This window comes from Zootoca vivipara, chromosome 3 (assembly GCF_965207765.1).
Source record: "Zootoca vivipara chromosome 3, rZooViv2.hap1.1, whole genome shotgun sequence".
Taxonomy (NCBI): Eukaryota; Metazoa; Chordata; class Lepidosauria; order Squamata; family Lacertidae; genus Zootoca; species Zootoca vivipara.
This window is the reverse complement of record NC_142586.1, coordinates 108571368-108586035: the sequence shown is the minus strand read 5'-3', so window position 1 is coordinate 108586035 and position 14668 is coordinate 108571368. Positions and strand designations below refer to the sequence as shown.

At 44.8% G+C, this 14668-nt stretch overlaps 1 protein-coding gene across 5 annotated transcripts in view; it reads left to right on the top strand.

The window, feature by feature from the left end:
- RTN4 (reticulon 4) overlaps nucleotides 1-14570 on the top strand; it is a 57622-nt gene extending 43052 nt beyond the window's left edge. For all 5 annotated transcript variants that reach the window (XM_035110958.3, XM_035110957.3, XM_035110956.3 and 2 more), the window contains 6 exons: nucleotides 656-863; nucleotides 2157-2295; nucleotides 9939-10008; nucleotides 10907-10953; nucleotides 12348-12406; nucleotides 13390-14570. In XM_035110958.3, the coding sequence (XP_034966849.2) occupies nucleotides 656-863; nucleotides 2157-2295; nucleotides 9939-10008; nucleotides 10907-10953; nucleotides 12348-12406; nucleotides 13390-13432 (566 nt within the window). In that variant the 3' untranslated portion in view covers nucleotides 13433-14570. The remainder of the gene's footprint in view (nucleotides 1-655; nucleotides 864-2156; nucleotides 2296-9938; nucleotides 10009-10906; nucleotides 10954-12347; nucleotides 12407-13389) is intronic.
- Nucleotides 14571-14668: the final 98 nt, after the last annotated feature.

Genomic DNA, 14668 nt, shown 5'->3' with positions numbered 1-14668 from the left:
TTGCATCCATTGTATTTTGGCCTTGATGATGGAAACCTGTTGTGCTGGTAGGAATGGAAAGCAGCCTTGTTCTTGAGAAAAAGCAGTTTCGAAAACCCCATCTATACACTGCTAGTGCCAGCCTGCTTATTCCGATTCCTGGGAACCTCAAGCCCAAATGGGCATCACTGCACTGTGCTTGCTGCCTTCACCAAACCCATAACAAGAGACAACTTATATTGCTGTGATGGCGAGTGCGTTCTCCTTCTGCTCACCTGGGGCCAAGTGCTCTCTTCCTGAAGGAGCAGGTGAGAGAGAAATTATACTCCAGGCCTGATGGGGGCAGCACCAACACCATCAGGGTTAAAGTGCTTCTTTGGCTTGTTTGTTATCGCAGCAGCATATGAGGAAAAGCAAGCCCTGTACTGTTATTCTGACTTCCACTTAAACAGGATCTATTAACTTTTCTGAGCCATCGTGGTGTTCGACACTGCACACCACGTACTAAATCTTCATGGGAACATCTCCAACGTTTGATGCATGAGTGTGTTTTTATCTATGCATGTGTGTTAGAAGTTCATTCATATATACATTGCGTGTGTGTAAAAAAAGAAAAAGTTGGGGCTATGTTGCTTTGACAATGTCTTCTCATCTCCTTTCTCCTAAATCTCTCTAGTTGTTGACCTCCTTTACTGGCGAGACGTTAAGAAGACGGGCGCGGTGTTTGGATCCGGCTTGTTCCTGCTGCTGTCATTAACGGTGTTCAGTATTGTGAGTGTGGTCGCTTACATTGCCTTGGTCCTCCTGTCAGTGACCATCAGTTTTAGGATATACAAGGGAGTTATCCAGGCAATCCAGAAGTCTGAGGAAGGCCACCCATTTAGGTGAGTGCTTCACCCTACCTACAATCAGTTGTTAGGGGAGAGGATGTGAGGTTGTACACTCCCCCCCTCCAAGCAAGACTTTGTTTTGCCATTACCACCACTAGTTCATTTGTATCACCACGTATCTGTAGGGCCTCACTGGCAACCTTAAATAGCAATTGAAACAACAAACAGGTTGATGATACAATGACTACTGCAATGGACACAAGATAATACCACCAAGGCAACTATGTGTAAACTAACACTAAACATCCATAAAAATGGCAAAAGTAGTTTCTTTCCCAAATAGGTTTTATCTTAAATAGGTTTTATCTTAAACAATTGCAAACGCAGTTTCATTTACACTATATTGCATTGGTACGGTATATCAATAATTTCATAATCTTTGGCCGTTTGAGAAGCATTGGAGCCTACATTGCGAACATTGAACCATCTCAGAAGCAATGCCACCACTTTTGAATTGGGCAGTCGTGAAACCTGTGGTAGCTTTAAAATCAGGTACCTTTCACAAAAAGAAAAGCATCGCGTGAGCAGAATCGGCAGGTGCTACGTGCCTGTCTAAGGAGCATCTTGAAAACTTCAAGGATGCCAAATTCCTTCAAATAGGATAAAATGGGAGGAATTTGACATTGTGCTAAAGTGGTGGTTCCATCAGGGTGGACATTTTAGCTTGCTAAATGCAACAGTCCCCCCCCAACTCCTGCTGCGTTCTCTCCTGGGGGTTCTCCTAACCCCCAGAGGAAATTTTGTAGGGCTGGGCTGGGCTGAAGTGTTTATTTTCCCTTTTAAAATATTTAAAATATGTTGGGCTGATTGGCAAGAGGTTAGTGGGATGAAAGTAGAACTTTGAGGGTTGCAATATTCTGGGAAGTGGGTCTGCCTCAATGCAGTGAAGCTGTGGGAGTGTTGATGGCCATCATCTCCAGTTATCAAAATACATTTGATTTTAGTTGCCAAGCCTGCCTTTCCATGTGCAAAAAAGGCACAGTCTTTCTTTTTTCTTTTTACCTTTCGTTGACCTGCTTTAAGTGGCCAGACATTTGCTTCTACCATTTAAGTGCAGTTTAATGAACTAATTGTGCCGGTTCTTGGAAAGACCTGGGGTTTTAAGCTTCACTGCTGTGAATAAATTATAGAGTGCCTCACGCTTGGGTCTTTGTCCATCTGCACAATTCTTGAGCACCATGACCTTCCCTGTTGTTCCTCCATTGTGCTCTGGCTGAGAGCTTGGAGAGCTCGAAGAATCTCGGGCTGCCAAGTCAAATGTTATGAATGGCGTTTTCCCTCTTTTAGGGCTTACTTGGATAAAGATGTCGCTGTGTCTGAGGAGCTTGTGCAAAAATACAGCCATATGGTGCTTGGCCACTTCAACAACACAGTTAAGGAGCTCAGACGCCTCTTCCTAGTGGATGACTTGGTGGATTCTCTAAAGGTAAGATACTTCCATTATTTTCAACTTTTCCGGAGTATATACTTGCAGAAAGGGAGGGAATCTCGTCCAGGTAGACCTGAAGGACCACATGGTGTGTTTGCCAAATGGAATAAAGCATGTGAGGCGGGCAGGGATGGGGAACTGTGCCCTTGCTTTGGATGTTGTTGGGACTCCAGCTCCCATCAGCTGGAGGGTGATGGGAATTGTAGTCTAGCAACATATGGAGGGCAACAAGTCCCCCACCCACACGTTAGAGGTTCTAACAACCACCGGGGGTATGTGGGCCTATTTGGATTTCAGTTCCCTTGCAAGTCTTTCCCAGGATTTATGCCCATTCGTAAATTAGGCAGGCATATTTGAAATTTGTTGCTTTAGAAGCAAGGTTCGTCTACTCTATTGCGCCAGAAGCAGGAGACTTGGGATGCTTCCATTCTAGTTATTTAAGGTGGAACTGCCATGGTTTGATCACAGTTTGCGTGGGGGGCACCCACACAACAGCATCATTAGTATTTTTGATATATGTCTTCCGTCTATTCTCAGGCATAGAAAATTGATTTCCCCCCCTCCAAGAACTGAATGAATGAATAGTGCACACTTAGGTGTCTTCATGCAGCCTTCCCCAACTTGGTGTTGTCCAGATGTATTGAATTCCAAGTCCCATCATTATCAGTGCTCCCTCCCAGTTGAGGAAGGCTGCTTTAGAGCTGCTCTTCTACTTTTTTAAAAGGGTGAATTTTGGTCATGAGTTTGGACCTGTCACAGTTCAGCACACATTCATAAAATTTGTGGTGGGTGCCATTTCATGACCATGATTTTGACTTTGAATCCTTTCACTATTGCTAAAAAACACTTCCCCAGCTAATAAAAAAGAAGAAATTCAGCACCACAATGCTATAATGTTTGTGGTTTAATTATTCCCACTTTATAGTGTTATGGTGTTTGAACTCCAATTGCACCATAATACCGAAACTGGCATAATAGCATTATGGCGTTGCAATGCTTTCATTAAAGAAAATTTACAGCTGGAAAAGGATTTCAGCAATTTGAAGCATTGGCTTTTAAAAAATGTATGGGGGTCGTTAAAAATGGCCACCAAAAACATTGTGAATGTGTGTTGTACTTCAGATGGCCCCCACCCATGGATTCTGTGCAGACAGTTGTACAGTACAGTATAGCAGTTTATAAACATTTACAAAGCAGAATACTTCCAATAGAATAAAAGTCTTTGATCCAACTGGCAAAAGAGGAAGAAGAAACCCTCTGCTATGAAAAATTACTTTCAACTGTCAGTAAAGTCTTCATTCTTGCCCTGAACAAGGGAATATTCTGCAGTTCCTTTCCAGCTCATTGATTTAGCATTCTGCCGATCTTTCATGCTTCAAAAGACTTGCATAACCACGTAGGTTTATATGAAGTGGGGCACGTAGGAAGTGCTTCTGAAATAGACGATAGCTTGGATATTTTCTTTGCCCATCTAAAACCATGTTTGGTTTTAGATCTAGGCTAGAGTTAGCTGATGCCATAAGGGCTGTGGACTTGACACCTTTAATATTTAACCATGCTACTTTATTTTCCATCTGCAAAAATGCCACCTTAGAGTACATTTAAATGCCACTTTACAACTTCTTGCTACTGGATAATTCCAGTTGAGAGGCTGGTGATCTGAGCAAAGTTTTCCAGTGGTGGTATAGCCACTCCAAGGGAGTCTTCAACAGCCCTGGAGGAAGATCAACTGTCTCCTTATCAGAAAATCTGAGTTACTACCTGACACTGTTGATTGACTGAAGCCTATCTGATTTGCTTTACTGACTTACAGGATTTGCTCACTGGCGACTTTGGGGTGTTGAAATTTCAACTCCCTGACTTGGTTCAATTGCTGGTGTTGCCTTGGCAAGATACAAGCCAGTGTCCTCTCTTGCTCTGCTGAATGGTTTCTCCCAGCAGTCAGCAGCATAAAGCAAGATTGAAGCAACCCGTTCCTTAAACGTAAAAGGAAATTCCTGAAGGATGGTTCTGTGGAACTCAAGATGAGTTCGAACAAAATAAAACCTTTAGCATAGTTTTGTTCTCCCCACTGCAGTTGTTTGAGGCTTAAGAGCACCAGAGGGATCCTGCTGTGTAAGACCAGATATCAGTCTGCTCCAGCATTCCAGGTCAGGGAACTTGGTATCCTCCCGATCAGGCACCCCCAAACTTCGGCCCTCCAGATGTTTTGGTCTACAATTCACATCTCCCTTGACCACTGGTCCTGTTAGCTGGGGATCATGGGAGTTGTAGGCCAACAGTTTGGGGATGCCTGCTCCAGATGTTGCTTGACTACATCTCCCATCATCATTGACCCTTGGCTGTGCTAACTGGAGCTGACGGGATTTGCAGTCCAGCAACATCTGGAAAGCCATCAACCCAAAGTTGATTTAGAATCTTTTCACGCCGAGGAGCATATTGTGGTTCTCTCCCCCCCCCCCAACAAAGGGAAGAAGATATTTCTCTGAAGAAAATGTGTGGGGTTTTTTATATTAATGACTTTTGGATTTTGGATGATTTTACTCTGTGGTTTGCAGTATCTTTGGCATCTCACCCCCTTCTGGGGAAAGGCCTGTGGTCAGCCATATTTAAAATGCCAAAGAGGGAATGGAAACTGCCCCATTCCTTAGGAAACTCAGGCAGCCTAGGAGATGCCAGTCACATGTGCTAGAGGGACTATTCAACAGTTTCTCAATACCATTTGCCAGATGATGATGGAAGATCAAAAGAACTTCAGTGATGGCAAAGTAACTACCTCTGACTTTTGAGGAGCAGGAGGTTTGCTGCAGAGTTTTCAGTCATACTGTGATTTTATCAAGATCTGCTGTAGCGATTGCAGCACAGTATAAATTCACCAAAACATATGGCCCAGCCAGTCCTATTCTGCCACAGGACCCGATTCTATCTTTAGTATCTTCAAACTGTGTTAAGGGGTCAGCTGTTCAGTGTTGGGTTGGGGGTTGATTATTTTTCTTGCTAAATATAGTAGGAGTCACTTAAGGAGGCATATAACACATCACATATTGGTTTAACGCAGCCTTTCTCAACCTTGGGTCCCCAGCTGTTGTTGGACTACAACTCCCATCATCCCGGGCCACTGGTCCTCGTTGCTAGGGATGGTGGGAGTTGTAGTCCAACACCATCCAGGGACTCAAGGTTGAGAGAGGCTGGTTTAATGCCATTTAGCCCAATATGGCAGGATTGAAAGCCTTAGGTGCAAGGGCCAAATGTGCCCCTCCATGACGTTCGGTCTGGTCCTTGGAATTCTTCCCAGGTCACACTTCTCATGGCTTTGCTACACAGCCTCACTTGCCTGGCTGGAACGTGTCTGGAAACTCTTTCTTATTGGTGGAGGATAGAGGTGTGTGTGTTGGGGGTGTCTCTGCTTCCTGTAGTGACCCCCATGCTCTTGGCTAACTCTATGGCAGAGGCATATGGGCAGGGATGATTCTGCAGTGCTGTGTTGTCATGAGTTCATGTAACTGAGCCTGACTGGTGGACTGACTTTCCTGTAAGATGCACCCTGTCCTATCTAAGAAGAATTCTTCTTAAGCTTACAGCCTTAAAAAGAAGAAGAAGAAGACATAAAAGGGACCTTGCCTGGAAAGAGATTTAGGTATCTTATCTGAGCCTTAACATCTGCTAAGACTTGCAGCCGGTTCTGAGATAGGCCAGAGTACTGCAGAAACAGCCCTTTGCCCATAGTTGCTGTATAAGTAATGCTTCTATGCAGTTTCTAAAATAGGGGTTGATTTTTTAACAACAACAACTACTCCCTAGGTGTAGGGGAAAACAGTACTCACATTACTCTTAAGCAATGTGATGAACAGCCACGTTGCAGGGAATAGTAATAATAATAATAATAATAATAATAATAATAATAATAATAAATATTATTTATACCCCGCCCATCTGGCTGGGTTTCCCCAGCCACTCTGGGCAGCTTCCAACAGAAAAATAAAATAATCGATTAAACAGGCAAGGTTTCTAACCCTTTGGAGGAAAAGGCAGGCTTATGCACCAGAAAATGCTTTGTTATGGATGTGCGGAATGACCTGGCCTTGTCAAAGACTCTGCAACAATTGTAGGCCTCAGATTATGGTATATATGCTGGGGGTGGGGGACTCCAGACTCTGTGTTTCGGTGAACAAGTGATTGTAGCCCTTCTAGCTTCAGTGGCTTTTCTCCACACACTCCTTGAGTGCTTTTGTCTACCTGGCATGTGGCCTTGAAGAATGGAAAGGGCTACATGTAAAACCTCTGGTGTTTCTGTGGCTGGAATGCATCTTCCTATGCCAAGAAGTTTTTTGTGGATTCCCTACTTTTGCATCTGGCCACACCTTCTTTCCCCCCGCTGCTGACGTGGCCTCTGCAAGGTTGTCCGTAACATGGCCCTCAGCCCTGATAAATGCCACCAAGCATTTTCTGCTGCATTTTCTTGTCAGTGCTTCCCAGGGTGCTGTGTACACCATGCTTTTAAGTCAAAAGTACTGTGCCAAGGCAAGAATGCATAATCTTAAATCTGCATATAAGCATCTCCCAGGAGTCCCAGCTTGCATGCAGTGGTCAGAGATGAAGAGAGGTGCAGCCCAGCAGCATCTACAGGGCCACAGGTGTGCTGCCGCCGGCTTAAGCGTTCAGCAGGAGCCTCTGCTGCAGGTGCTGCAGCCAGGGGAAGAGCAAGAGGGCTGTTAACTGGAGATGGGCCTTTGGGTTGCTGGCGCTTTGTCACCAGTCCCAGGAGTATCCATTTAATAGTGACAGTACCAGCATTTCAGGTGCCAAGCGAACGCTTCATTATATTCTCCTTGGGCAGTGTTTCTCAAACTTGGGTCCCCAAGTTTGTTGTTGGATCACAACTCCCATCATCCCCAGCTAGCAGGACCAGTGGTCAGGGATGCTGGGAGTTGTAGTCCAGCAACAACTGAAGATCCACGTTTTTTTTGGGAGACTTAGGATACCTTTGGTTAACCAAGGGTCACAAGCAGGGGTTTCTTCGAATGCAAGAATTCAGAGATATACAGGGTGTAAGGCAGTGATGGCCAAACTTGGCCCTCCAGCTGTTTTGGGACTACAGCTCCCATCATCCCTAGCTAACAGGACCTGTGGTCAGGGATGGTGGGAATTGTAGTCCCAAAACAGTTGGAGGGCCAAGTTTGTCCGGTGTAGGGGAAAACAGTGCCCTTGAGTCTTTGGATAAACTATTGCTAAGTTGCCATTTTTTAAACTACTTTTTAAATGCATTGCTGAACTTCTTTTTTAAAATTAGCTCAGTTCATAGTTCTATCTTAAAGGCTTGTAACCTACTTCGAACATTATCCAATAAAAAAGAAAACCCAGCCCAAGTCATAAATACTTCTAAGTAAATGATTGTGCAAATGTGCCGTTAGTCATTTTGTTCCGAGAGCCCTTCCCCTACTGAACGTTTTGCCCTCAGATTAGGAGTGGGAATCAGCTGACTTGGGAACTCTCACCCACCACCCCACAGGCAACACACATTAGTGATTCAGCACTTCCAGGTCACACACACACACCCTGCCCTTCTTACTTGGCAAGTAGATCTTAAACCCTCTGGGAACTAGTAGGGCTCTATCTCATCCCGGGACATGTTGGTCTCGTTCCCTTATTTCTCATGTTACATTTGGAATAGTAAAGGTGATTCTCCAGTTTCATGTGGTTGGGGTTTTGGGTTTGCAATTAACTAGTTGCTTAGGAAAGGTAAACATTTTGTCTCCGAAGGAGGAGGGCCCTCCTTGTTTCCTCTCTCAAGTCCTAAAGAGCCACCAGCTCCTTGAGGAGAGAGACCACAGACCATGTTGCTTCTCAAGTTCAGTCCCTGGTGAGCTGGGCGGAAAGGATGTCAAGTTAACAGGCCCAAAAGAGACTCAACGAGCTGCTGTATACCAAGCCAGACCAGTCGTCCATCTTGCTTAGCATTGTCTGCACTGACTGGCAGCAGCTCTCCAGGGTTTCAGGCAGGGCTCTCCCCCAGCCCCACCTGCAGGTGCTAGGGAGCGTCTGCATGCAAAGCAAGATGGTCTACCATGGATCATGGCTCTTCCCCAGCTCCTTGCCCGAAATAATGGAGAGCTCCTGGGCTGGGTGGACTGGCGCTTTGACACAGCAAGTGGGAGCTGTGCACACCCACAGCTCTGCAGTTAAAGATTTTGCAAAGCTGCTTTCCCCCTTCTAGACTTAAGACTCTCCAAGTGCTACTGTACTCCAACTCTCATCAGCCCCTAGCCAGCATGGCTAATAACCAGGGATAGCACGTCATGTAGTCTAGAATCAACTGGAGGGCCACAGATTGGCTGCCACAACTGAAGACAACCTAGGCCACAAAGAACCAAGGCAGCCTTGATGGCTGCCACCATCTGATTTCTGTGTTCTGGGAACAGAATCTTACAGTGTCTGGGAAGCGGAAGGCAAGGAAGGAGGCTGCAGTGGGTGGTGGTGAGAGAACAAAGGTTTTGTCCTACGTCAGTGGTTTTCAACCCATCTGCCGTGGCAACCTGGGGTGCCTTGAATGATGGTCAGGGGTGCCGTGGGCAACACTGGCCTCCGTCCCTCTTTCCTTCCCTCCCTCCTCTGATCCCCTCTCACAGCTCTGCCTCCCAAAGGCTTGCACAGCTGTTCGTTGCAGCAGCACAGGCTGCAAGCTCCCCAGGTGAATGATGCCTCTGGCACTGGCCAGGGGGTGCTTCCCAGGCCCTGGTGGGGCAGTGTGAGGAGGCACATCTCTTTGGGGCAAGGGGGGTGCAGCTCAGAGAGTAGAGGCGGCAGCTGCCCAGAGGACTCCCAATGAGGGGAGAGGAGAGACTGCTGGGTGAACACTTCACAAGGCAGGGTGTTTGGAAAAGGGTGAGGGGCTGCCGGCTCTGCAGGGACGGGGTGACGTAACGGGGCTCCTGAGGCTCACAAGGGTGCCACAGAAAGAATGTAGTTGGTCAAGGAAGCTGTGGACCCAAAAAGGTCAAAAGCCTCTGCCCTACGTAATATCTATCAACCTTGCTTGCTGCTTGGAGGGTGTCTTGCTAACGAAACATTCCCCATGTGGTAAGAGCAGCTCACAGTGACCTTAAGTGCATGGAAGTAGCATAGGGAAGTTTCTAGTGTGTTGTGGTTTGCTTTGGTTTTATGATTTGCTGGAAGCCGCCCAGAGTGGCAGCCCAGTCAGATGAGTGGCATTTAAATTATTTATTTATTTAGCCCTAAATCTAATGGCGTAGGGCCTGTCTCATTGCTTGTACTTGAACCTCTTCTGTGGTCAAAATGGCCACATGAACCACAGGGAGATGGAGCAGACGTGAAATCCTATGAGACCTTTCGTCATTCTCAGCATGGCCAAGGGACCTCAAAGCTAAAGTCTGTGGGATCCCATTACAAGTCTTTTTGGCTATAATTATCTTTGACATACGGAGGCTGGAGTGCTGCCTTTTCGCTGCCTGATCTTTCCATGCCGCCTTCAGCGAAGTCCTTTTAGTGAAGGCCACCTAAAGAGTCGGGACAAATGCCAAATTGCCATGGGGGATGCTGCTGCTGCTGCTGCGAGTGCCATTCCCATGTCACTCTGCATTCCCATTCTGCATTCCTACTCAGCTTTCTCTCTTTTCTTCCAGTTTGCCGTGTTGATGTGGGTGTTCACCTACGTTGGTGCCTTGTTCAATGGTCTGACGTTGCTGATACTGGGTAAGTCGGCCCTCTATACTACGTTGCACCAAATAACATGCAAAGCGTTTCTGAGAAAGCAGTGTGTCGTCGCGATTTTGGTGTCACGGCACAGCATGATGCCGAGGCATCAGAGCAAATCGGCAAAGGCTGCAGAGATTTTGTGGGGAAAGCCGTAGAAACGTCATGTTTTAATCTGTGGGGTTTGCAGAGGAGGGCTGATTCCATTCCTTTTGACTTGGGCACAGTCGTTGGCTTGATATGCCAATAGCAGCAATCAGGATCAGTATTCTTACAGGGCAAAGTAAGGGGAAGGCTGCAGCTCAGCGGCAGAGCATCCGCTTTGCATCCAGAAGGTCACAGGTTCAATCCCCGGCATTGACTTGCAGGTATAGGGCAGTATATAAATTCTATCCATCAGTCTCCAAATAGAGCTGTGCAAGATTCCTTGCCTGAAACCTTGGAAAACTGCGGCCAGACACCACAGATGGCTGAGCTATGGTCTGACCTAGTATAAGGCAACTTCATAGAATCGTAGAAGGAACCACAAAGTACCATCTATTCCAATCCCTGCAATGCAGGAATCTTGCATGGCCCTGAGATTAAGAGTCTCGTTCTCTACCGACTGAGCTATCATAAGTAGCTCAGGCGAGTGCATAGGTTTCTGGATGATGTAGTTCTGGACCTTGCTTTGCTTGTCCAGCTCAGCATCACATGCCCCGTCATTGTTTGGGGGCACTGCATCCCATATTCACAGAATGCAGAGACTGCCGCCTCTTGCAAGGGCTATTTGCAGCAGCCTCGTATTTTTGTTTTAGCCTGCATTCACACACCTTACTTGATCTTTTCCGCATCCCTGCATTTGCATAAAACTTACAGATGTTTCTTGTGTTGTGTTCCCTCCCCCCCCCAATTCCAGCTCTGATTTCGCTCTTCAGTATTCCTATTATTTATGAAAAGCACCAGGTGAGTGTACGGCGCATATTCTCTGACAGTTCCGCCAAAAATGTGACGGTTAATTGGGACGATTAAGAGTTAAGTTGTGTGCAAAAAAGATTTGAGAGAGCTCTGCAGAACACAATCCCACCTCTTCTCCTGGTGATCTACTTAGTTGCTGCTGTTCCTATTGCTCAGCTGGGGTTATGTAAGTCTCTGGAGGGTGTCCCTCTTAAGCTGACTTGGCAGGCTTTCCTGGTTGGGAAACTACTTTGGAGCTGAATCCACTTCAAATGACCTGCTTTAGAGACGCTGCAAGGCAGTGAGCTAGGTTGAAGGGGGAGGGCAAGACTTTCAGAGAACAGGCTAGTAAAAGGAGAAGAAAAGAGCACCATTTGAAGTAAACATATAGTGGGTCCCCTCCGCCCCCATATATGGATAAATTCCTCCTAGACCATCTTCAACGGTAGGGTTGCCATATTTCAAAAATTGGAAATCCAGACACAAAAGTTGTTGAGCCCTATTCAACAGTGGCTTCAAATTTACTGTATTTTTCCGTGTATAACACGACTCCTATTTTTTGGGACACCAATTAAAGAAATCCCCCATATGCACTATCCGTGTATAAGATGACCTCCCAATTTTAAACTTGAAAAAATAGGGGGAAAATATGGTATATTTTGCTCAGTGGGCCTACAACAGGGGTGCCCAAACATTTTTCAAAGAGGGCCAGATTTGATGAAGTGAACATGCGTAAGGGCCGACCAAAGTTGTTGAGCTTTAAGATTTTACCCCAAGGTTGTTGAGATTTTACCCCAGGACATATACTGCCACGGGGGCTAGATTAAATCGTCCGGCGGGCCGGATTAGGCCCCTGGAATGGACTTTGGACATGCCTGGCCAACAAGGAAGCTTAACAGGCATAAATTGTATTAAATTTGCCTTAATTTGTGGCTGATTTGGTAAAATTGGGAAATTCAATAAAGGCACTGAAGATTTTGCAAATCTTTAAAACATCACTAATCCTATACTAAATAAAAAGCCTTGCACAGTTATGAAATAGATAGACATACAGAAGACATGATCTTATTTTATTTGTTATTTGTATTATATTTACTGTTTTTAATTAGATTTTGTAATTTTGAATTATGCGGAATGCTTTATCTGAGTGGATGTAGCAACCGAGTAATTTCGTTGTTCCCGCAAGGGGACAATGACAATAAAGGTATCTTATTTTATCTACTCTCAAGGCCTAGTGGAATAGGGATCAATGTTCCTTTTTTGTTAGGGTGACAGGAAGCCTCTGTCTCTGGTTATGACTTTTTTTAAGGGGGGGGGGATGTTGAGCAGAAAGTAAGTGTTAATACGTGATGATTTCCTGTGTTATTGAAATGGTAATTAATCCTTGTGCCTTTACTTGCCAGGTTCAAATTGACCATTACCTGGGACTTGTGAACAAGAATGTCAAAGATGCAGTGGCAAAGTGAGCATATAGAATTTTGAAGATAATAGCTGATAGCTTTCAATATTATTTTTAGTGAGAGACCACATCTCTCTGTGTGTGTTTTGTGTGTGTCTGTGTGTGTGTGCGCGCACACACACACACACCTCTTTCAAGGCCCTGTAATCTGGAATGCTCTCCCCAGGGGGGGCACACCTGGTGCCTTCATTGTCTGCTTTTAGGTAAAAGCGTTTTTATTTACTCAAGACTTAATCTTTGTTTTTGTAAGTCGCTTTTTTTGGGGGGGGGGGAAGCAACTGATAAATATAATAATCTCACACAGCAGAGAGATGAATGTGAGCTGAATGAGCATATTAAACTTGTGCTTCTTGTAACTTCCAAAACTACCATCTATGGATGACTTATCACTCTTATTTGAGGTTGCAAAGAAAAGTATTTCCAGGTCAAAACTGAAATTCACTAGAGCCTCTGGGTTTCTGTGTGCCATCTCTCTCTCTCTCTCTCTCTCTCTCTCTCTCTCTCTCTCTCTCTCTCTTTCTGCTTCTTGATGGTCAGCCACCCCAATCTCTTTGCTGCAGCCTCTTTGTCTGCTTGCACTTTTTACACTGGACTGCTTAGGTTGATTTGTTTGTTTATATATTTAAAAAAGTACTTGTACACTGAAATTTCATAAATAAAATTTAAAAATCAAAGTGGTTTGCAGCAGCCACAGTACAATTTAAAAAAAATATGCAGGTTTAAAATTGGAGATCATTAGCTAACTATTGCAGAAAAATGCTTTCTTAACTGGCAGGATAATTCTCAGCCATCATTTAAAAGTTAAAACAGTAGATGCATGTTGAATTTCTGTTGGGAGAGCATTCCACACGGCTGGACCAATGCCACTTAAAGGCTTGGTTTTATGTCAAATGAGCTTCAAAGACTCGGGGGGGGGGGGGATTATGGGGTATTGGGGAAGGCAGGAGGCATAGCATTTTAAACGGCTTGTTTTTGTTTCTTTGCAGGATCCAAGCTAAAATCCCCGGGTTGAAGCGCAAAGCCGAATGAAAAACCTAAAGCAACTTTTATTAAAATAGGAGTTCATCTTTTAAGTGGGGAAGGGGAGGCATATTCATTTGGATTACGTGGGGAGGGTCAGCGAATAGCAAAACCTTGACATTGCAGTGCAATTTCACAGATCTTTATTTTTTAGCAACGCAGTGTTTTGAGGCGGGAGGAAATAACCTGTTCTTGACTGCCATGTGTGTTCATCATAAGTATTGTAAGCTGCTATGTATGGATTTAAACCTAATCCTCTTTTGCTTCTCCCGTGTGCAGCACTGGTTAACACAACAGATTGGAGAGCTGTACATTTTATGCTTCAGCCAAGGTAGTCTTGCTGCGTTTCGAGACAGCGCAGTGCCGGTGAAGTGCAGGGAGAGCATTTCAGTTTAGCACTGTCTCTGGTCTGTGTAGGTTGATTGCAGATTTTCTTTTTTAAAAAAGAGAGATGTGTAGAAGAATATGCCATTAAAGCAAGCTTAAAAAGCCTTGCCCGTTTGGTATCGAGTGTAGCCGTATTGTGCTTTTTTTAATTTTACTGTTTTATCAATTGCCAATATAAAAGTTATATATATAAATATATATATATAGTGTTTCACAGCAGCTTAGGGTGTCCAGCTCCTCCACAGTGCTTGGAATATTGGAGAACGGAACTGGGTTTTGTTTTGTTTTGTTTTAGCTCCATTTATCTTAAATCTTCAGAAAACACTAGCATCTATTAAAGAAAGAAAACACTCAACTCTCCTGCACATTACACAGTTTTCTGCCATAACTTTTGCTGCACAAACCTCTTATAGTCTATTTTGAGTAAATAAGTTTACAGTCTCTCAAAACTCTGGATCTGTGGAAGGAATTTCTGAAGGTGCGATTCCCAAGATCCTTGCAAGGCACTGGCAAGGAGTACGCAGCATGCTTGTTCTCCGATGTGCTCGGAATCCTCGGCGCCTGTGCATGGGTCAGTGGGTTGCGCCCCGATGCTGCAAATGTTGTTTGGAAAGTTCAAACCTTGTTAATGCAAGAAATTGAAAATGGAAAAAAAATGTATACACTTGCGGTTCAAGCTGTATTAAACTAAGTCTGTGGAATGCATTGTGAAATGTAAAAACAAAACAATTTGAGTATCAATAAAGCGTATAGACTTAAATGGTTGTGTGTTGTCTAGCAAATTAAGCATCGTGCATTCGTGAGTGAAGGCACTGGCAGATTACAGGTGCGCGTGTTTCCAGCTTGAATGTGCAAATC